This window comes from Polyodon spathula, chromosome 5 (genome assembly GCF_017654505.1).
Source record: "Polyodon spathula isolate WHYD16114869_AA chromosome 5, ASM1765450v1, whole genome shotgun sequence".
NCBI lineage: Eukaryota > Metazoa > Chordata > Actinopteri > Acipenseriformes > Polyodontidae > Polyodon > Polyodon spathula.
This window is the reverse complement of record NC_054538.1, coordinates 16688568-16710910: the sequence shown is the minus strand read 5'-3', so window position 1 is coordinate 16710910 and position 22343 is coordinate 16688568. Positions and strand designations below refer to the sequence as shown.

Genomic DNA, 22343 nt, shown 5'->3' with positions numbered 1-22343 from the left:
TACAGAGAAACTAACTGATATACAGTAAAAAAACAATGCATAATACATTAAATACAGTGGAACGTACATTATACACGATAGTAGCATAATACATGCAGTAGTACATTAAATATATTGGAAAGTGCATAATCCTTCTGTTGTGGGTAAGATCAGTTGTATGGCTTAATTAAAAAAGATTAAGATTGTGATTATCAATAACAATGATCATTTTTAGCCAGTAAATCAGTAACTGCCATGATTCAACAATATATACACACAGTACCAGTTACCTCTTCTAATGTGGAAGCAAACTCTCTTGTCATTGCATAAAATGCAATTTAAAAAGAGTGCAAGAGATGCATTTAGCAATAATGGAGTTAGATAGTATATAATACAGAATAGCTGACACAGCTTGAAGCATTCCGCATTCAGTGTTTGAGTTACTGTGCTTATTGACTAATACCTCGCGCATGTAAGAATCTGTCTTCTTCTCACTTCGGTCTCTTCTGAACGCATGCACACCAATTAGTTTGGCATGCCTTGTAGACGCGCTGGTGCAGTTGTAGTTTGCAATGTAGGTGCCCTTACACCCACCCTGATGTCTCTTTCTGTAAAATTTTTAAAAAGATTTGCTTCTTTCCATTTCAAGTCTACACAGTTTATCTGGAGTATTTTGAATCACTTAACTATTCAGAAAATATATTCTGAGGCTGCAGAAATCTTCACCTCCCTCATGCATGCTTGTTTTTATGAATGCAAATTTGTTTCTCTAGGGACTGTGGATGAAACATGGAGAGTATATAGGATCTGCTTAATAATGGAGGAGAGCTAATCGGTGGCACGTCTCCAATGCACACTGTTCGTCTACCAATCCAGAGCTAGCACAGCTTTTCAGATGGGGCTGCTATGGATTACCTGTGATATTTAACTAATGCTTGACAAGACCAGAAATAATGTTGAAAAATCATTACTACTGCTGTAAAATACTGCCTTCTCCTGTATTTTACAACAGCATGTGCTAATTCTGAATAAACTGGCACTATAAAACAACTGCCATTAGTTTACAAGGTGTAACGTAATGATGTTGCAGATAGTATGTTTAAACTGCAGTGCTTTGCATTTACAGTGTTCAGCAGAACAGAGACTATATTCAGTCGATAAAAACAATAGGATTAATTAGGACCTTCTTACTGTGGTTATGAAAATCAACATCTCTAACAATCCATGTTAGTCTCTTCAGTGTCTTATTGTCTGCAAATGCCATGGAGGGACCCAGTTTCATAATTTTAAGGGTGAATGTAAATATAGATCCACCACTGTTTCAACAGGACACATACCAGGAGAAAAACAGCTATTAGACACTAAACTAAAACAAAGAACCAGCAGATCTAGTTCAGGGTCTCTTGAGCACTCTCAGGCTGTTTGTTTCTAGTTTTGTAACATTAACTTGGATTTTTCTCATGGAGTAAATTATAGACTGGAGTAAATTAAAAAATATGGCTTGAGTCTTACACACTAGGATGATTGGTAAGATTTTGGAACTTTCACAGTTTAAATACACAGCATTTCAATAATACGATATAAAACATAACAGTTTTCATCCCAGTTGGAGGGCAGTGCATACAGCACGCACACACACACACACACAACACACACACACAACACACATGCACAATGTGCTCACTTTGTCAGCAGCTATTGGCAAATAGATTATTTTAGAGCTAAACCTTAAGATTGTCTAAGAAGTTATTCATGAATATGATGAACACCAGGCTTAAACATTCCCTCTGTTTGGCTGTTGCATAAATAGGATTCTTGCCAAGAAAATACATTATGTCATGAGAGATACAAATGGAAGGCTTAAATGCATATGCCCTTTTAGTATGAGTACGTTAATTAGCCAAGTACGATCTGCTTATTGCCACTCAGCACAAATGTGTATCTCTTCATTATGCAAAATCTCACATCACATTTTTTATAACAATAGCAATTACAGAACAGTTACCTTCCTAATTTACACTCTTTCCTGCTATTTTTGTTATTCAAGAGCCTGCTAGACTAGAACAATACTCTTGTTCCTTGTCATAATAACATTGTTAGGGTTAGGGTTGACACAAATATAGACCCTTCTCAGTGGCTGCATTTTTTGAAATGTAGTAACTCATTTTTAAGATATGTTTTACTTAATTAGCACAACTCCCCCATGGAAATGAACAGCCACTTAATATCTGGGAACTGGCATGAAAGAAACTACCTGTACATTGTAGTCAAGCATGGAAAATTCCCAAAACTGCAGAAACATCTGGTGGCTGCATGATTCATGTTTAGTAAACAGTAAATGCTCATAAAGTTAGTATGGTAAAGAACAGTAAAACTGCAGAGTAAAGTTACTCGTTTCAGGATGGCACAGCATGTGGTGAATGGAGAGAGGAAACAATAGTGTGTGGGACTCCTTATTCTGAATGATTCTTCAATGTTTCTTCAGTCAGCACAGAGAGCATATCTGTTCAAATGTATGAGCGCATAATGTTGAGTAAGTGAATATAACCTAAGTGGTGTGCTGAGCTGCTAGAAATGAAGCTGCTTCTGAATCATACCAGTATAGTAAGTTACTTCTGCTTAGGAGTTCAATTGTAAACAGAATCTCATCATTAAGGACAAGCGATAGCATTTTTGTTTGCACCTATGCTTATTCATCTGCTTGTGAGTTTCGTGCTTTATTGTTGGTGTTGGTAGCTGCATGCCGACCTTTGACTACATGTAGCCATGTTTTTACATATTCTTCAGTTTTTAACAATACCAGTGGCGGTCCAACTGATCCGATGAATAGGATCAATGACTGTTGTTACTAAGAGCGCTAATTATTTTCCATTGTTTTTGCCGGTTGTAATACATATAGGAATTTTCGTATTCCTAGATGTTGTATCCTAAAATATTGTTACAGTACACTTTTGTCATTAAATTTATTGAACAGGAAAGTATGTTTTTTATTTGACGTTATTGTGATGGGGTACACCCCACCCCTGTGTGCAGATGTATTATTTTGTGTTTGTATTAATTCTGTTATTATTTGGGGTTAAAATGCTCCATCCAGATAAAATTGTCAGAATGTGTGGTCAGCAGCTAGTGATTATTGACAAACTGGCTGTTCACCATGTGTATGAGAAAACCCTGTGCCAAATGTGGTTGAGGGGTAAACTAGCTAACTGATAACTAGTTGATCCCTCTGCCACAGTATAAAAGACCCACTGCTTTGCCTGAATGTTGAGTGTGTTCAGTGAAAAAGAACAGGAGAGAGACAGAGCTGACAATCAAAACATAAACAAAACAATTGCTGCGCGTGCTGGTTCAATACCAGCACAATACTAGTTTTAGTTACTGTTTAGTTTTGGCCAACGTGCCGTTTTCTTTTGGAAAATGTTTTGTTTATAATTAAACTTGTGTCACCACACAAGCCAGCCTGTTCACAGTTATGTATATAGTTATTTTTTGCAACATTTTTTTTCTTCATAATTTACAAACTGTGTAATTCTCTCCAATAAAGCAAACTTCAAAATCAAGCAGGTATATCTACAGCTTGCGCATGCAAACACACAAATTGTCTTTCACAATCCCTTCATCCTCTTATTTATCTTCTCCTGTCACTTTGGAAATGTCAAGTTATTCTGCTGAAATCTTTGCTTTGTATGACGAATTCATTAGAATAAGGCCTGTGCTTTAGTGTGCACCTTTCCCCAGCTTGTTTTCTAATGAAGCTGTACTCTTCAGTTCTCAGTCCAGCAGAATTGGAGCAGATTCTTTTCTGCTTTTGCATTGTCTTCTTCAATCAGAAGACTTTCCCTTAAAATAATTATATCAAAGAGCTGGAGTTCAAATCCATGTTAAAGGAAGACTTTGAATTGTGCTAACTAACTTTGAAACCACATAGGACTGTATATATTTGTGTCCATCTAGGAACCCACATGTATTCACTTTTTACAGTTGTGCTTATTGATTCTGACACATTGTCACATTATTTAAATAATATGAGGAAGGCTGTTCCGTGTCAGCACTTGGGATTACTTTCCCCAGACAAGCTCCAATCAAGCTCAAATCAAACTCTAAACCAGGTGAAGAGAGGTTTAGAGAAAACAAAAATAGAAAACACAACAGTGGAGCAACAGAATTCGGAACCATTTGAAATTAAAGGAATATCAAAAAATGAATTGAAATGACATTGTGGGCTCCTTACTCTTTAATAAATGCAGAGAGATGGGGCTTTAGTGTCCCGTTTTACCTTGCTTTCTAAATATTCTCCTATACCTGAAAATATAAATATATTGCATAACAAGCCATTTGTCTTACAAGCAGAGTGGTATCCAACATATTACTGGCGATTTGCTAGAAATATATATTTTTTAATTGTACCAAATTATGTAAAAACTACACACTGCGATGCAACAATTGTAAAAAGTGTTTATTACAATTTAATTTGTGATTGAATACAATTGAAATGAAAAATTTAAATATAGCTTTCCCAGAATAAAAAAATGCAATTTAGCTATACCCATTGCCATACTCTGGCCTCTTTGCAAGCACATTCTCATGCTGGTGAATTAATTAGTGGGAGCCTATTTTAGCAAAGTAAACACTGTAACTTTCTAATGCTTCTGCCTTGTAAGAGGATTTAGATCCTAACTGTAGCTTGGGGACTTGTTTTCCCTCAGTGACAAGCAATGGAGGTTTTTGGTGAGATTTATTTTTGTGGTTTACAGTTTGGTGTTCTAATCCAGGTAATTCCATGTAAATACAGGCAGCAGCTGTTGTGGCTTCATTGCGCTTAGCCAGAATCCAAGTGGAATACCATTTAATAGGGGCTGTCTTGCTACCCATATGAGCCAGTCGTTTTCAACAATAGTGTGTGTAATAACAATAAGATGGATAAATGTACAAATATAACAATATATGGTTCATATAATATCATGGTACCATTATATTCAAATTAACATTTGTCAGTGACAGCAACACTGAGTTTATTATCAGTTTTTCTGTGTTTATGTTATTTTTCCTTATTTCCCTCCTTTCCTTTTTAATGATTTTCTCCTATCAGTCCCTTCCCCATCATACTACCCCTGAAAAACTACAAAGCAGTGCTTAGGCTGTCTCCTGTGGAGATTTAGTGTGATGTGAATCACATCATCATGGATTTACTGGGCAGCTCCAGCACAGCACTCCTGTCCACTGACATCAATCACAGTGCAGTGCTGTCAGTAATGTAATGGATCCCATGCCCTCTGTTATGTGAACATGTGATAATGTTAACACTCTTTTAACTATGCTCATTCTGGTAAAAACTCAACTAGACAACTCATAATTAGATTTAGCAAAGTTCTGAACAAATTAATATAGGGTGGGCCCACTTAACAAGTGCCAGTGTCCTCCTCCCTGTGCACTGTTCTGGTCAACACAATTTGTTGCTGCCTCTGCTGAATTTTGGTATAGGCATAACAATGCAATAAAAAAAGTTAAAGACTACAGTATATGTGCATATCACATGGTTGAATAACTATGAGAGGCTACTGTATACAGCTTTATGTTTCAAGCCTCAGCTAATTATTACTTAGTTATGTTGTCATTCATAGTTAATGTGAAAGGGTTCAATAGTGTTGGATTATTCTGTGCCAGGACCAAATTTCAGCACTCTGCATTGACTATAGGGTGAATACTGTATACCCTTACCTTTCAGTACCTCTCCATTGGTTCTTTTAAGGTTTCCATCCATAAGCAGCGATGTAGTCGAGCCGGAATGCACCAGAATGCTGTTCCAGTCTTATTTTCTATAGGTAGCATGTAATTAGGGTTACCAGATATGCAGAGTGAAAAATTGGGACTTTTTTTTTTTTTCAAGTCACTGATGCCGTACTCTGAAGGCATTAAAATAACAGTATATAATAACACAGTAATAGTTTAAAAATTAAACATCCGGTGTATTTATTGCAGATCATAACAACTCATTATTTTCTTAATATTGTTATCTCAAAACATGTTAAATGTACAAAAAGCCATATTTAAAAAAGAGATCAGCTATTAGCATTACCATTTAAACACATACTCAGAATGATTAAACAAATAATCCACAAGATTGTTTATTTTATTTTTGAATGGCAAGCATAAGCACAACCTAACAAATTAGGCCTACTCTGCTAATATTGTCTTACTGATAGCAGGATGCCGTTTTGTACTTTTTTTTAAAAAAATGTGATACAATCGTAAAACATGGATGATTTAACAACTGTACTGTTTCTGACCGGGACAAAAAATTAAGTTTTTTTGTTCTTATTTTCTCAGAATATGAACTAAACTACGCGCAAAAAGTTTAATTCTGAGTGGTTGTTAACTTGTATAGTTAGTTTTGATTGTTTTTCTGTTTGATATGTTTCTTTAAAAGCAATTAGAAGGAGCAGCGTATCACTGTCTATCATTCTAAGTAATAAAGTGGAATAGTTTTAACACAGGGAAGCAAAACAGCAATGAAAGGAGAACAAATAAATATAATTAAAAACAATCTTTATTACATTGTGGAAGCGCTACACTGATGACATCTTTATCATCTGGATCGAGCTGGAAGCCCTTGTTAATCATCTTAATGGCTTGATTCCCTTCATTCAATTTAATTTTGAATATAACACCACAAGGCCTACCGTTTATTTTCTAGATGCACGAGTCTGATTCGCTGAGAGAAATCTATATACTACTCTCTACACAAACCTGACTAATAAAAATAGAGTTTTGCATGCTTCAAGTTTTCAATTTTGTGCCCTTTAAACTTCCCTACAGTCAGTTCTTAAGGCTTAAGCGGATCTGTTCTAAAGATTTTGAATTCTAGGTATAGAAGGTGTACAATCAATTTCTATGTAGAAACTATCCAAGAGCCTGGTTAGATAAAGCTCTCTCCACAGGCTTGACGCAAGGCTATTAATGAGCCCCCTCAAATAGACAATTAGGAAGCATTGGCATGTTGTCTGCATATATTATAGGCAGTAGGATTTTTAATAAATGACTGTTATTTACTCATTACAGTGGGAGAAACCTGAGAGACAATTTTGTCAGGTCTGATTCGTTTAAAGGTTCAAGAGCTGGAGGTGTACTGAACAAATCGACTGGTTTCTTTCCTTGTGGTAATTGTGCTGCCTGTGATAATGCGGTTAAAACCAATAATTTCACAAGCAACACAGTAAAATATTTTACAGGTTATTACCTGTGCCTCGACTGATGTCTTTTATTTGATTTCCTGTCCTTGCCATTTACAGTACACTGGAAAAACCACTAGACAGCTGAGATTGCGCATTAATGAACACAACAGCTCAATCCGGAGAAAAGCGAGACGATTTCTCGATGCCAGACATTCATTTTCAGATCTTACATTTTGTGTCATACAACAATTATTCGAAGCACGTAGGGTTGGAAATCTTAACTAATAATGGTTACAGTGTGACATGAAATGGATTTTTTTATTTTTTATTTACGCACGGTACAGCCGGAGGGATTAGATGCAGAACTTGCATTATCATGTTTTCTATAGACTACTGTGCTGTGATATTTGTATGAATTCCTGTAGACCCCAATAAGCTATAAGGTATTTTTCTTTTCTTTTAACTTTGATATAGTCAAAACTGTGTAACTGATCTAATTTAATCATGAGCTATGAATATTGATTTTATGTTGAATATGACAACAGTGCGCTGGAACGACTTAATTAACTTTTTGAATATGACTTTATTGTGATGTAATTGTCCTGCTAGCTGTAAACACGCTGCTTCTCCTGGTACTGCTTGTTATTGTATTATTTAGGTTGATGCACACAATGCATGGTATAATATAATGCATGGTCCGTATATGTTGATACTCGAACACCTGTTTTTAATTGTTTTCAATTGCCTGTTTTGCATATAATTAGTATCACATCAATTAAGCTAATATTTATAAACGTGTTTCTTCTTTGTTTCTGGTAGATGATAGTCAATCTGCACTTTTGCAAAACGTGAAACATGCATATATATATATATATATATATATATATATATATATATATATATATATATATATATATATATATATATATATATATATTGCCTGTCATTAATAAATACAGTCTGTTGTTTTTTATTAAATTTATCGTTACGATTTTTTCCCCCCTCGCCGTGCGGAGCTGCGATCTGGCGTGTTACCTGTGTTCTTAAATGTGGCCACTAGATGGCAATCATATTTATCCTCTGAGAAAGGAAGTGACGTTTGGAAGCGGGTAACGGGTGTCTGACTGATTTAGAAGGCAGTAATGTGATTTAGAAAGTGGTTTGATTTGTACTGCAATAGACAATTATTGGGGAATACAATATCTCACAGTGGATAGAACTGCATCTAAATGCAGACATTTGTTGGCATAATGCCCAAGTTGAATATGGGTTCCAGAGTATACTGTTTTGTAATTGTGTTTCTCGTTCATGTTGTTTAACCCTGTCGACTCTTGTTTGCAGTAGTCGAAGTGCTCTAGTGGGACAGCAGATTTGGGCATAATGAGCTAATCCCCAACCAAAAAAAATGGACACTAGATGGCAGCCATATTTTAGAAAGATTTGACGAACAGGTATATAGGAAGTGACATCACTAACCCCGGAAGCCGGAGGCGGGGGGAGCCTCAGAGAGCAAGATGGCAGCAAAATCTGATGGAGTGGGGGTCGCTACCGGTTTCGCCCAACTGCACAACCTGGACGAAACGGTGGGGAACGGCGAAGGGGATCCGGGGGAGAGCAGCTCCATCCACATCTGTCACTGCTGCAACACCTCGTCATGTTACTGGGGCTGCCGAAGCGCTTGCCTGCGCTCTCTCCTGGGGAAGGGGAAGGAAGCTAGGCGGCAGCCGCCGCAGGAGGAGCGCCTCTGGCTGGACTGCCTGTGGATCGTCCTGGCGCTGTTGGTCTTCTTTTGGGACGTGGGCACGGACCTGTGGCTAGCGGTCGACTACTATTCCAAGCGCGACTACCTTTGGTTTGGGCTCACCCTCTTCTTTGTGCTCGTCCCCTCGGTGCTGGTGCAGATCCTGAGCTTCAGGTGGTTTGTCCAGGATTACACCGGTGGAGGCTTGGGGGCGGTGGAGGGGCTCAGTAGTCGGAGAATCCCGGCTGCAATGGGCGCTGCTGTTCATGGCAGGGACAGGTGCTGTAGGATCTCGGTGTGGATCTGGCAGTCTGTCATACACATCCTGCAGATGGGACAAGTATGGAGGTAAGGGTTGCTGGGATTCTTCTCTGTTAAATGCATAATTGCACCCTCACCGCCAACCTCACAGTCATTGACAACTGAATTAATCAAACTTCATGCACGAGAGCTGACTGTGGAACAAAAAATGGTTAATGTTTTTTTTTTTTTGTATAATATCTTCTCCCGTGGCGCCACCGCTGCTAAATATGGGGCTGGTTTTTATGGTAACTGGACTGCACTGTGAGTCAGACAGCAGAGACGTGAGCTGGTGGAGGTGTTCATACGTGAGGTTTTGTAGCTGCTCTTGGAGCGTGTATCTCGCCGCTCGGTAATAGTCATAGAAAAGTTTCTTGTGATAAGCAGGCTGGGAAAAAAAAAACAAACAAAAAAAGAAACCCGTTCAACTTAAAGTGTATGCTCGAGCGCACAAGATAGATGTTGCGTTCTGTAGTGCTGTGGTGTTCGGTACGGTGTTGGTGCATGTAAGGTCTCGGAGCTGTGAATCCTGCATGACTTTTCACAAAACGGCGACGAGGCAGCATCTCCGTAACAGAAAAAATATTACCGATGATGTAATTGTGTTCACAAGTTGCAGTAATACTTATCTGCTAACTGTTGCATTTTTTGTAGTCTTAATAATATCCCTACATATCAAGAGAGTGAATGAATGCATAGGATGCCTTATGATTGCTCATTGCAGGCTGCATGCACTGCTGTGACAAGCTTACTAGAGCCTGACAGTCTGGCTACGTGATTGTGTGTGATATATATATATATATATATGATATATTATATATATATATATATATATATATATAAATGGTTTGTTTTGTAATGAAGCTTATCAGAAAACTTTTGCTTTCATAAGACTCTGAAACTGCGACAAAAGCCATAGTCTTAAAAAAAAAAAAAAAAAAAAAAAAAAAATGTACATAATCATTTCAGTATGTCGTGACTTTTTTTTTTTTTGCTTTGGTAAATTGATTAGGCGTTTCACTCTGGCTTTCGTTTAAATCTAACACGTTGCTTGTGTGGTTAGAGATGCTGGGCTGCAGTAATTACATTTCTCTGCATGGTTAATTTGTTCAGTGCCCATCATGATTCAGGCTGTCTTGTGTAGGGACAAGTGTAATTTGCCTTGGTAATAAAAACAACGTGCCTTTTAATAACCATAAACCTTTGTAATAATTTTAAAAAATACATTAACGGAATGATGCCTCCAAAAAAGAATTGTTCATCTGTTGGTATGAAAAGGGGGAAATTTGAAAAATGTGAAACCCAGTCTACCTGTGAGAGCACTTGGTTCAGTCCTGTTTTCTTTCCTAATGAAGACGGGCAGGTAAACCTGTAACTGGATTACTGATAGGCAGAACTGTTATCTGGATCTGAATTAACTCGCTGTGCTATTTTGGCTTGTTTTTTGTTTCTCTTGGCAGTGGCCTGACCATATGTCTGTCTTTTCTAAAGAATGTGATTTTTTTTTTTCTTTCAGCACTGTGCCAGACTATCTAGACAGAGATTACATGCTTCACAAGATTTGTCAGACAGTTCAGTTCTTATGGACGGCTTCTGCTAGCATCAGTAAAGGGATTTACTATAATGTACATCGCCCGCCTACCCCACATCGTGGAGGGCTGGTGGGGTGGGGGAGATAAGTGGTCTGTTTAAATAATTGGGGTACTTGTTCTAACTAATTTAAAATGTAAAGGGGTCTCAGGTTTTTCACTTTTGTCTGACACTTTCTAAATGTAATGTATAACTATTACAGTTAAGAATAAGACTTCAAAATGGAATATGTGGGTGAATGTGGTAGGAAAGCTTGGCATAGTTGGGGCATGAGATTCCAGTTTTAAGCGAGGGGATGGCACCTCACAGTGGCACACACCATGCAAGTGCTTTCCCAGATGGATTGCATTTTTCCGCATGTTTTACTACTGAGCCATTGACACACTGTCCTGCAGCCAACGCTTTCCTAACAACACTAGCCCTTTGCAGTATCGATTTCTTCCTAAACTGAGGTGTTTAAACCCTGTTATACTCAACTACCAAGGCAAATGCTGATTCCATTGACAACTAGAAACACTTTTAAATAAAAAGCATCCAGAGATTACCTAAGTGTTTTGAGTTGTCAGCCAGATCATCTGTTGATATGCCTGTTGCAGTATTTGATCTTACAGTGCCTATGACACCCTCCAAACCATTTTTAAGAAACATAATGTATGACTAACAAGTGTTCCCAAACCAGATTTAAAATTGTTGGCAGCGATACAGTTTTTTAATAAAATGCAAATTTTAATGTGTCATGCGCAACTTCCTATTTGGGCATTTTTACACTAACGGGGTACACATGGGTAACATAGTTTTGAAAATTAATTTCATGATGTGATGTTCACCTCTGTGTTCATATTCAAGGAGGCTGTGTGTCCAGTTGTTAAATGGGCTGGTAACCAGGAGGTCCCCAGTTCAAATCCCGGCTCAGCCACTGACTCCGAGCAAGTCACTTGTAAGTGACTGGTGTTAAACAGGGAGGACGCACAACTAAAAATTCAGTTAAAAGAAACAAATACTTTATTTGTGAACAAAAGTAAGCTTGTTCTTTCAACAAATAACTATTTACAGTGATCCTGGATCAAAACAAAAAAAAAATCAAATGGCAGATAACACAATCCTTCTATACCTAGGCTACCACAGAGGTCAGGTTACTAACCTCCAGCCCACCCAGAGCTCCTTATACTGACCTCTTTCCTTATCTCAGGTAGGTCCCTCCCCTTTCCGTACAGACAACAGCCTGCCACAATAACAAGAATAACACTGACGCAAAATGACGACTCAAGTCAGAAGTCAAAGGGCATGGGTCAAATTCCTGGATAATGACTAATGAATAGCGCTGTTTTGGATTTGCTACAACCGACTTCCTGGTTGATACAAACGTAGAAATGAGTGGACAGACTTCAGAATGCAAGGTTAAAAACCTTTATTAGTGATTGCCAAAATCCAGCATCCCCAAAATACATGTTTTAATAAAAAGTACAGGTATAAATAAGTTAGCTGCAAAAAAAGACATCTTTGAGTATTATTGCTTCCTAAAGAGCTGGAATAATAACTTTCATGTTCGTAACAGTGTGGACAGACCCTGATATGAATGTTGCGCATTTAAGAACTGTTCTAGAATATAGAATTGCTTGCTACAGTGGTAAAAACACATTTCGGATAATAATTAAAGTTTTCTAGATTTAGAAGAATCAATTGAATGAGACATAAATGTGACAATATTGTTTATAAACACCCTGTAAGTCTTTTTGTTATGTTTGTTACGTTTGAGGGGATAGTATGTACTTACCATGTCCAGATAAAATTTCTTCAACTTCATTTTTTCAGACAGTTATCAACACTGTCTCCAGTGTTTGTTTTATCTAATTTTAATGTTTAATCTCAAAGAAATCAAGCTGCAACTTGTCAATTTATTCAAACATCTACACATATGTAAAGTTTCCATTAGCTTAGGAGTGACCATCTCTGTTTTGAAGCAGCCTCAGGATACTGGTAGTGACCTCACAAAGGGAGTAGGTGAACAAAAGACAGATTGACATTCACAGAGACAGGCACAATTTTTAATAATAAAAAGCTGCTTTGTGCTGTACCTGGTTGCTTCAATCGGGCAAATGAACAAAAGAATATTAATAGTCACCATTTTCCAAAAGACACAAAAATGCAGCACATATGGGAGAAAAAAGTTCAAACAACCCGAGCGAAGTGGTATCTGTCAAACTGGCAGTATACCTACATATGTAGTGTGATAGTTTTGAAGAAAGACCTATGATGATTGCAGAGATGGGCCTTGATGTAAAACGAAGGCATATTTTACAACCAATCACGGTTCCATCCATTCTGGAAAAAACAAGAAGCTGCTGGCATTGATGTGGGGGCCCCAAGCGAAACGAGCAAGAAAGGCGTTTGAGAAGCAGGAGAAGTCTAGGGTAAGTTTTGCTTTAAACACACCGGTATACTACTAGAAAGTTGTTTTCAGTTTTTGCTTTTTCAGAATAAAATACAGTGCAAGCACAGTCTTTATAAGCACTCTGCAATATAATGATTTAATGCATAGATTTGGTAATATAAAAACAACTGTTTAGAGTTTCACATGTTTGTTGAAATAGCAGTAGAGTTGCGTCATTACACAGAAGGAAATTGCCGTATCTGTGGCGGCACTGAGGTGGTATCAGAAATTGATACTTGATTTTAATTTTGAGTTGATACAAAAATAGTGATACAATACATAACATACTTTGCTTTAGTTTGTGTTTTAAATGACAGTGATTCATTTGACGTTATGGACTCAATTTTGTCGACTAAAACAAAGGAAGATGGTATTTCAGAATGGTGTCAGGATGAAGCAATTGAGGATCCTGTGTTGAAAAAAACATTATTTAATAACTGATAATGAAAGTAAGGCAGCATTAATTCATAAAAAAAAAAAAAAAAAAAAAAAAAAAAAAAAAAAAAAACATGGTATTGAAACAATATTTCATAAACGTTCAGGGAGTATCCATCATTTATTTATTAAAAATTGTAGTATTGTACATACCCCTTCAATGTAGTGTTGAGGCAGAACCTCCAAAATAGTAGCTACAATGGCCAAATCGTAGCCATTGGCATCTCTGCATTATGATTAGGGGTAATATTCATAAAAACAGAAAATCTGCACATCCTTAATATGCCGGACATGTGTGTGTATATAGAGAGAGAGATAAACATGCCAGTAACAATCCACAGCGTTCGGTTATTCTGCTAGTATCAATAATTTATGGATCAGTATTGTTTACTAAAGGACTGACATAACTATACAATTATGTGTAATATGAAATATTTAAAGTATCAATCAGTGTTAAACATAAGGGTTTTTATTAACCATTCCATGTTGCCAAGGGGCTGAATCTCCGAAGACGTCTGCTGTCCCTCCGGTCCGTCCATGTTGGTGTTGTCGGAGTCTCTCCGAGTTTGACCCTTGTGATTCGGAGGCAAATGGCTCGAATTGATACGGGAGACCATCCCTGTTTTCCCTCTCTACGTCGGCTCCATCACGACATGATTCACATTCATAAGAGGTGTCTGAAACTGATAAAATTAGGCTACTCTCACTTTCACTGTCGCTGTCAGCCGTACTGGAAGATGCAAGTAGCCTGCAGGTATCTCCCTCTGTGACGTCACAGTCTCCTGGCCCCAGACCAGGAAATGGAGATCGCCCTCTGTTACTCGTAGCGCGATTAAACATAATTTGGTAAAATGAATGTGATTTATATGTTCAAGTAAGACCTGTTAATATTATTTGTTTTTTGGTAAAAGTCAAATTCCATGTCATAGGCTCCAACTGCAAGCTTGTTTTCTTTTTAATCTTGCAAACTTTGTATAGAATGTTAATTATACTGTACAAAAACACCAACATGTTATAAAAGTAAATGTTTCTTTTGTTTTTTTTTCTGTCAGGAAAAAGAAATCTAGAATTCATACTCACTTGCTCTAGCAGGAGGATGGTTGCTGAGCTCAGTGACAGAGTTGCCTGAAACCTAAGGAGAGAGGAAGCTTATATGCCTTCAGCTAACTACAGGCATTGCAGTCTAGCCTAGAATTTCTGAATTCTGCCCCATTATTCTAACAATATGGATGTTCAGCAAGGCACCAGCACAGAGTGGTTTATACAACGCTGTCCAGACACTGGGGTGCTGAAATCTTTATCTAATACAACTCTAGTTTTCAAAGCTTCAGTAGCATTTTCACCCCTGCCACTGTGATAAATAGGTTTCATTTCTTGATACCCCATATCCCATAACAAAACAGTTTAAGCAAACACAGAATCAAGGGATGCTCTGTTTGTGTCATGCCTCCCACCGGGATGGAAATACAACTCATTCCACAGTAGTTTGATCTATTCCTGGTTTTACTATATGGCTAATGAAGCTTGTACTAAAACCTGGAATGGGTGAAACTGCATTGCAATAAAAGTCTTATTTCCATCCCTGTTTCCAAGATGTTTAAAAAAACTTTCGTAAAACTTGTACCTTTTAATCTTTGCAGTTTATTAAGGAATGGCCACACCACCCCATCCTAACAACAAAGCACAGTGATACTGTAATACTGATATAATTTTATCCTTATTAATTCCTATAATGACTTGGCTCATAATCTGTTTTATATCACAATGCCAAGACTGGCAATACCTTGGATTAAGTTGTATTTAAACCATTGTTTGCTGTTTATATTGTGATCCAATAGAAACCTGGCAAATATGTGGCATGTAGGGGTATTATTACTGTATTTTTTTTTTTTTTTTAATCACAATCTGTTCTGTACTAGGCTACTGTGCTGCAGTCTAAATATAAGATGGTGTGTAATACTATAGGACAAGTGTTTTGGTATCATTTTACTGCATCATATTTTAAATAATTCTTTCATACAAGTTATGGAGGTGAGTAAGAATTTCTATGATAACAGACTACCCATGTTAGTCGACCAATCACAGATGTTTTTGTAACATCTTTGATTTTTTATTTGTGAACCATATAACAGAGAAAACAAAATGTCCAATGAAATTTCCCCGGGCTCTTCCCATAACGGGTAATGCAGCATTTAATCATTTTAATGTAATCCATAGTTGGCGATATCAAAACATCCGAAATTAACCTTGCACTATAAGTATTTAATTGTTAGATTATCAAAAACATGTTTTTATATATGTGAAGGTGACTTCTTGATTGAATTAATTGTTTTTTTTGGCATTAAGTTTACTTGCAGATGTCTCACAAAATAATAATTAGTATGAAATGTGCATTTGTAATTTGAACAATGTTTTCTGATTATTTTTAATATGAGTAAAGGGTTAATGAATTTGATTGATACCATGACAACATTTACACTGCATAGGCCATCTCCTTTCCAGTGTTGGTGCGACTGTGGTACATGTGGGATGTTTTTTGTGTTTGTTTGTTTGTTTGTTTGTTTTAGTAAACAAATAGCAGTTTCGCCCATTCCAGGTTTTATTATGAGCTTGACTAGTTACAGTCTAAATACACCTGAGATGAGCTGAGCCAGCACTTCTAATATTTGATTTCATTTTACAATATCAAATGCAGTACAATACAGCATTTGTAATCCATGACAATCTGCTTAATGCTAGTCAGAGCAAGACAGTCCTTTCTAATGCTATTTTGCACACAGTTATCTCCCAGGCCCAGACTCTTGTTATCTCTTCTGATGGTGTCCAGATTGAAGTTTGAGATTGATGACAGTGGTCAATAGTAATCTGCTTGGAAACCTTCCTATCTGTCTATTGACAGTGTAGTATTAAGAAATTAACTGTTTTGTTCCTCCTCTCTCAGCAGAAGACACACACACACACACAGCTGTGTGTCATCAATTTTAATTCCATCTGAATTTCACAGGCATTACAGGTAATGGGTTTTTAAAGAGAAGTCAAGTCCTAAAACCCACAAATTACCAAATTAGGGAACAAATATACTAAGGGTGTTATTTTTGGTAAATTTTTATGAACGTTTAAATACCATGCAGGTGTTGGCTTTTAAACATTTAAACCGTATCTACATACAGCGCCTATAGAAAGTCTACACCCCCTTGAACTATTTTCACACTTGGTTTTGTCAGTGTCTCAATTTCATGCATTTAAATGAGGATTTTTTTCCGCTTATCTACACACCATACTCCACACTGTTAAGGGGGAAAAAAGTTATATAAAAACTACAAAACTGAAAGATCATAATTTAATAAGTCTCCAACCCTTGAGTTCATACTTGGTGGCAGCAATCACAGCTGTGAGTCTGTTGGGATAGGTCTCTACCAACTTTGCACACCTAGATTTGGCAGTATTTGACCATTCTTTACAAAACTGTTCAAGCTCTGTCAAGTTCCTTGGGGAGCGTTGATGGACAGCTATCTTCAAGCCATGCCACAAATTTGTGATTGGATTTAGGTCGGGGCTCTTATTTTTTTAAGTTAATATTTATTTATTTATTTTTAATAAATTTTCTGCAAATTTCCAGAATATTTCTAATGTACATTGATAGCCCCGGTTTCTTTGGAAAATACTAAGAACCCCAAAATAAGCAAATAACGTTTTAACATCAGAAAGACTATTATCAAAAAAAAAAAAAAAAAAAAACACCAAAGATATATTAAAATTAGGGCTGTCACTCGATTTCAAATTTTTGATCTGTCAATTTATGGGCATTAGCTGATTAATCAGTAGATTTATCCATGTACATTTTTAATAAAGGTAACGATCTTATAGCGGCTGTCCTGCATGTAATACTAAAATATCTATTGAATCTAAAAATATTTATAAGCCCAATAGGAATTTGGTCTTCTTTGTATTTTGTATTATTTTTTATCTTGGTAAATGTCTCTCTTTGTATTTTGTGAATAAACAAATAATTGTCCAAAGAAATCACAGCTTACATATGTCACAGAATGTATCAAATGCACAGATTTCATTACAACATTGTTATATTGTTCAGGGATCGGTGCCACAAACGGGGGGACCGGGGGGACGGGACACAACTGGACTTTCTATTAAACAAATGATTTATGTAAGTGTATTGGTAAATTTAAAGCCTGTACATAATCAATTTATACTCATGCATACTCTGAATTAATATTGAAAAAAAAAATCCTTTTAAAATCGTGTGTACGTTTGCACAGTCGCTGTCTAGAGTGTTCTGTTTATTATGGATGTTTATAATTCAGTAATTCTGACTGTTTTCATTTCAAATGAAGCTGAACTTGTGTGTTTGTGGTACGGCAATTTTGTTTGGCATAATTATTTACATATCACGGTTTTCTCATTGCGTTCCTCAAAATAATTCCAAACGTGGCTTTGTCTCATTCCTTTGTTTAGAAATGCAATTTTTATTAATATGTAACAAACATCAGAAATGCTTTTCATACCCCGTGTGGACTGAAGTACTACAGCATGAACACACAGTGCGATCAATGAAGAGCCAGGTCGACCAAGAATGAAACCTGCCCCCGTGCCAATCTTTCTGTTGCACCAATTAGAAAAGTTACTTTCTTTTTATAATATCCACCCATACTGTGAGGCCCCACAACAGTTGGATAGCCTGCTGTGAGGATGATAAAATAAATAACAAAATATGCATTTGGCAAAATTTGTCACATGACCGGTTATACGTCTAGCATATTATTCAATGTTTAACCACTTCTTTAGATTATACATTTAAACATTTAAAATTCCCATCCCTAGAATATACCCAGTAAAAATGCATGGATCTATTTATCACTAAGAACCAGTCCAAGCAGCCACCCCCTCGACTTTAAATCAATTAAGTCATTTTGGAGGCAGAAAAAGAGAGGACTCCATGAATGTGCACTGGGTATTGTGTTGACTCCTAAGGCTGCAACGAAGGGTACATTTTCACCTGCGAAGGTTCAGAACGCATTACCAAAGCAAAGATCGGACCTTTGATGCTAGTAATTTGCATAACTTACTGGTGATGTCACCATAGCTACTTGTTTATATTTAATTGAAAATCCTGTTATTTTATCGGTAATCCATATAAATGGAATAAAACATTTGCATGTAGTTTAAAAATCCTGTTATGTAGAATAGTAATCATGTTTTTAGAATTTAAATAAAAATACACTGTTTATTTACACAATTGATGCTGTTTGCGATTTATATACAGTAAGCTTGCATTGCAGCAGCACCAGCTGCAGCGGACTCAGGCAAAACAAAGCTTTGTTTAACAGTCACCATTCCAAGCAGGTTATCTGTCAGTCACATTTTACTAAATAATAATAATAATAATAATATTATGAACTTTCGCTTGTCAGGACCCCAGAGATTGGTTATGCTTCCATGATATGAGTCGCTTGGAATTTTTATTTATTGTTTTTTTTTTAATTTTAGAAGTTTGCTTTGTGGCTTTGGCTGGCATCAGTATAATGATTTGAAGCAGTCCGCTATGGAGCGCCATTAATTTGTCAATTCGTGAATTGGTCTATTTGTCCAGCAATTTGCCCAGAAATTTGTCATTTCATACAGTAATTCATAAACTTATTTAATTCATCTAATAATTCATTAATTAATTTGTCAATTCATTAACACGAAAGGCTGTATAGACTTTAATGTGAAGTGTTTGCTCGCTTGACCTGCAAATTTCCAATCAACCAGACTAACTTTCTGGCAAACTTCCCAACAAACAAACTTCCAACTGTCATTCTCGCACTGTGCCGAAAACACTGCAACCTTTCTAGCCAATGGGAGCACACACTAGTATTTTAACCAATGAAAATCCAGCTTCACTCAAAACTGCTTCAGTCAAAAATATTGCAGTTTTATTAGAAATGGCATTTCAAAAGATATTCTATTTAACAAGAAACTCGACTCCGCTGATTTCAGTGGAGACTTCAGTCTCACTGTGCGTATAGCATTGTGGTATATGCAGAGAGCTCGGCAAAACAAATTCTATGGCGAGTCAATGGAGGCGTGTAAGTCTAAACCGAGTATAGTCTAAAAATAAATTGAACAATTAGTCCTTTCTTCAGTCGCTAGATCAAGTGAAATAATGTAATAACATGTCCGATGCTCACCACTGCTTGGATAATTCTATACATAGTAATTAAAAAAATACAGGGGCAGCTGTAAAAAATAAATAATGCTTAATGACTAAATGTTTGAAATTTAAATCTAATCTACATTTTTGTTTTAATAGCTAATTAACTTTTCCTCACCAACAGTTGATTAAACTCATCAATTCATATTTTGTTGGCTGCGATTTGAGCATCGTAAAAGATTGTAAAACCAGTAAGAAACAACTCAAAAGAATAATGTAATAAAAAATTTGTTTCTTGATAGTCGCATAATATTGATTTTTTTTCTTTTCAGAAAAAAAAAAATCGGGGAAAACTTTCTTCAAAATCGGACATGTATATCAGTGTATCACGATAATTTCTGGACTAATATCGCGATAATGAAAAAGCTAATATCATGACATCTCTAATAACATTGATCATTTTATGGTAGAGTGTAGTTGTCAAATCACAACAGTTCACTAGATTCAGAAGCTGACATGCACAGGTATGGGTAGGCTCCTCCAGACAACCCCTCATTCTTGTATTCTCAGTCATTTGTGAGAGAGCATTCATTTTTTTCACCATTAACAAGTACTTGTATATGTAAAAATATCCACAGATTCTGATAAACAATCTTGAGATTTTTTTTTCTTTGTCTGAATTGTATAAGCGTCTGAGGCTGGAGAGGAAGTGGGCCTATAGCTGCACTAGCTCAGCGGCCCGGGATCCATTCGCAGCTGCGTGCAACTCCCCAGACATACAGCCTCTAATTATTATCTTCCATCAAGCAAGTTTTGCTTGTGCAAACTGCCACGTATTCCCAAGAGGGGCACCCCCCCCCCCAATCCCTCGATGAATGTGAATTACATGCTAATGGATGGTGATTTCTGTTGCATCTGCTAGCACTGTACTTCGTGCAGACTTCACGTTTTTTGCCCTGGAGGTATTCAGATATGTCAGTTATATTAAATTGTGATTGCACCTGTTTGATGGAAACATGCTGGAAGATGCCTTAGAACTTAATGTTTTTTTTGCAAAATCTGATCTTTTGCTCTTTTTTTTCAATAATGTTTTAACTGTAAGCAAGAAAAAAAATGGAGGAAAGGGAGCTTATGTATCTAATGATGTGTCTTGTTAAGATATTGGGTACAGAAAGTAAAAGACTGGAATCAGTAAAAAAAGAAAATATCAGAATCACCCCCCAAAAAATCACAATCATTACATCCCTAATTCTATCACACATTTATATGCAAGAAACTTAAAATATAAGCTGTAATTGCTGTTATTTTGGTTTCATGCGTACAGTATATGGTTAAATATACAGCAGCAGATGTAAATGCCTCTGCCACCTTTAATTTCCAGGAACCACTGGTACTGGGGGTTCCTGCTGCTGCAAGTTGTACACCTGGAGCTGTCTGAAACCAGGAATGAAGTCATCAAAACATGACCCGTCATGGAACATGTGTCCAAAAACTGCAATAATTAATCCCTGGTTATTTTGGTCAAAACTGAAGACTCATCAGTTTATAACAGACTTTACCTAATGTATTGTGCATTTACTTTTATTGTGACATAACGGAACACATTTTAAATGCACTGTGGCTGCAGCTTCTAGTTTTCTTCATGAACCATTTTGCTCCACTAACCTACTGTGCACATAATCCCTCATGCACTGCTAGTCCCCTGTTGATTTAGCTCAGTATGACTCCTTAGCAGTGTGACAGCAATATAAACTACAAAACATTTCTAACACTCCATTGAATGCAAAAAAAAAACCCCAAAACAACTGCATTATGCATTAGAAGCCTAAAGGGAGAAAAAAAAGCTTAATTTAAAAAAAAAAAAACAATTGTGTTTGAAAATGGTATTTGCCAGGACATAGAAGAATCTTGTATGTAAAGGCTGTTTGATTCAGACATTCCTGTTGCAGTAAGATTCTGTGTTAAGATGTGATGTCTTTTTGCTGTCAATATTAATTTATCCGTGTAGGTCTGCCTATGAACCTTATCTACATGTTTGATTACTTTAAACTGTTTTAATTGGATTTGACAAAATAGTTTTGAAGATCTTTATGACTGCTGTCGGTCAGTGAACTTTCACAAATGGACCAGCTGAGAAGCAAACAGTGAATGAAACAAACAAAAATCACTGCCTAGTAATCAGAACTGGGTGATCTACACTTTTTAAATCTCTTTTGAGGCAGGACTGTGTGGTGGGCACTGTAAATGCATACAAAAATATCAATTGCCTAGGTTGTGACGGGGTATTCATAATGGCACACACACTTGGGCGCAGTGTTTAACACTTTTGAAATGATTCTTATGATATGGGTTAGTGTTTCTGTGTAATTAGTAATAATGCCTGCCCTCCGAGATGACGAATGCCACTTGCATGACATGTTACCACTGTAGGGAAAATAAAACTGATAAACAATATTGTTCAAGTCAGATAGATGTTTATTTGTATAGCTCAGAAAAGAATAAGACTTTAAATGGATAGCGCCATGTGTCCTGGGCTACAGAAAG

At 36.7% G+C, this 22343-nt stretch overlaps 1 protein-coding gene across 4 annotated transcripts in view; it reads left to right on the top strand.

Moving 5' to 3' along the window:
- The first annotated feature begins 8646 nt into the window (after window positions 1-8646).
- Window positions 8647-22343, top strand: part of LOC121315629 (XK-related protein 6-like) — a 36430-nt gene continuing 22733 nt past the window's right edge. For 3 of the 4 annotated variants that reach the window (XR_005950290.1, XR_005950289.1, XM_041249885.1), the window contains exon 1: window positions 8647-9240. Coding sequence is in view for 2 of the 4 variants with exons in the window: in XM_041249885.1 (XP_041105819.1) it covers window positions 8666-9240 (575 nt within the window). In the remaining 2 variants the exon portion in view is untranslated. Of the gene's footprint in view, window positions 9241-10708; window positions 11517-22343 lie in introns of those variants that run through there. The other variant, XM_041249884.1, reaches the window with a different exon arrangement.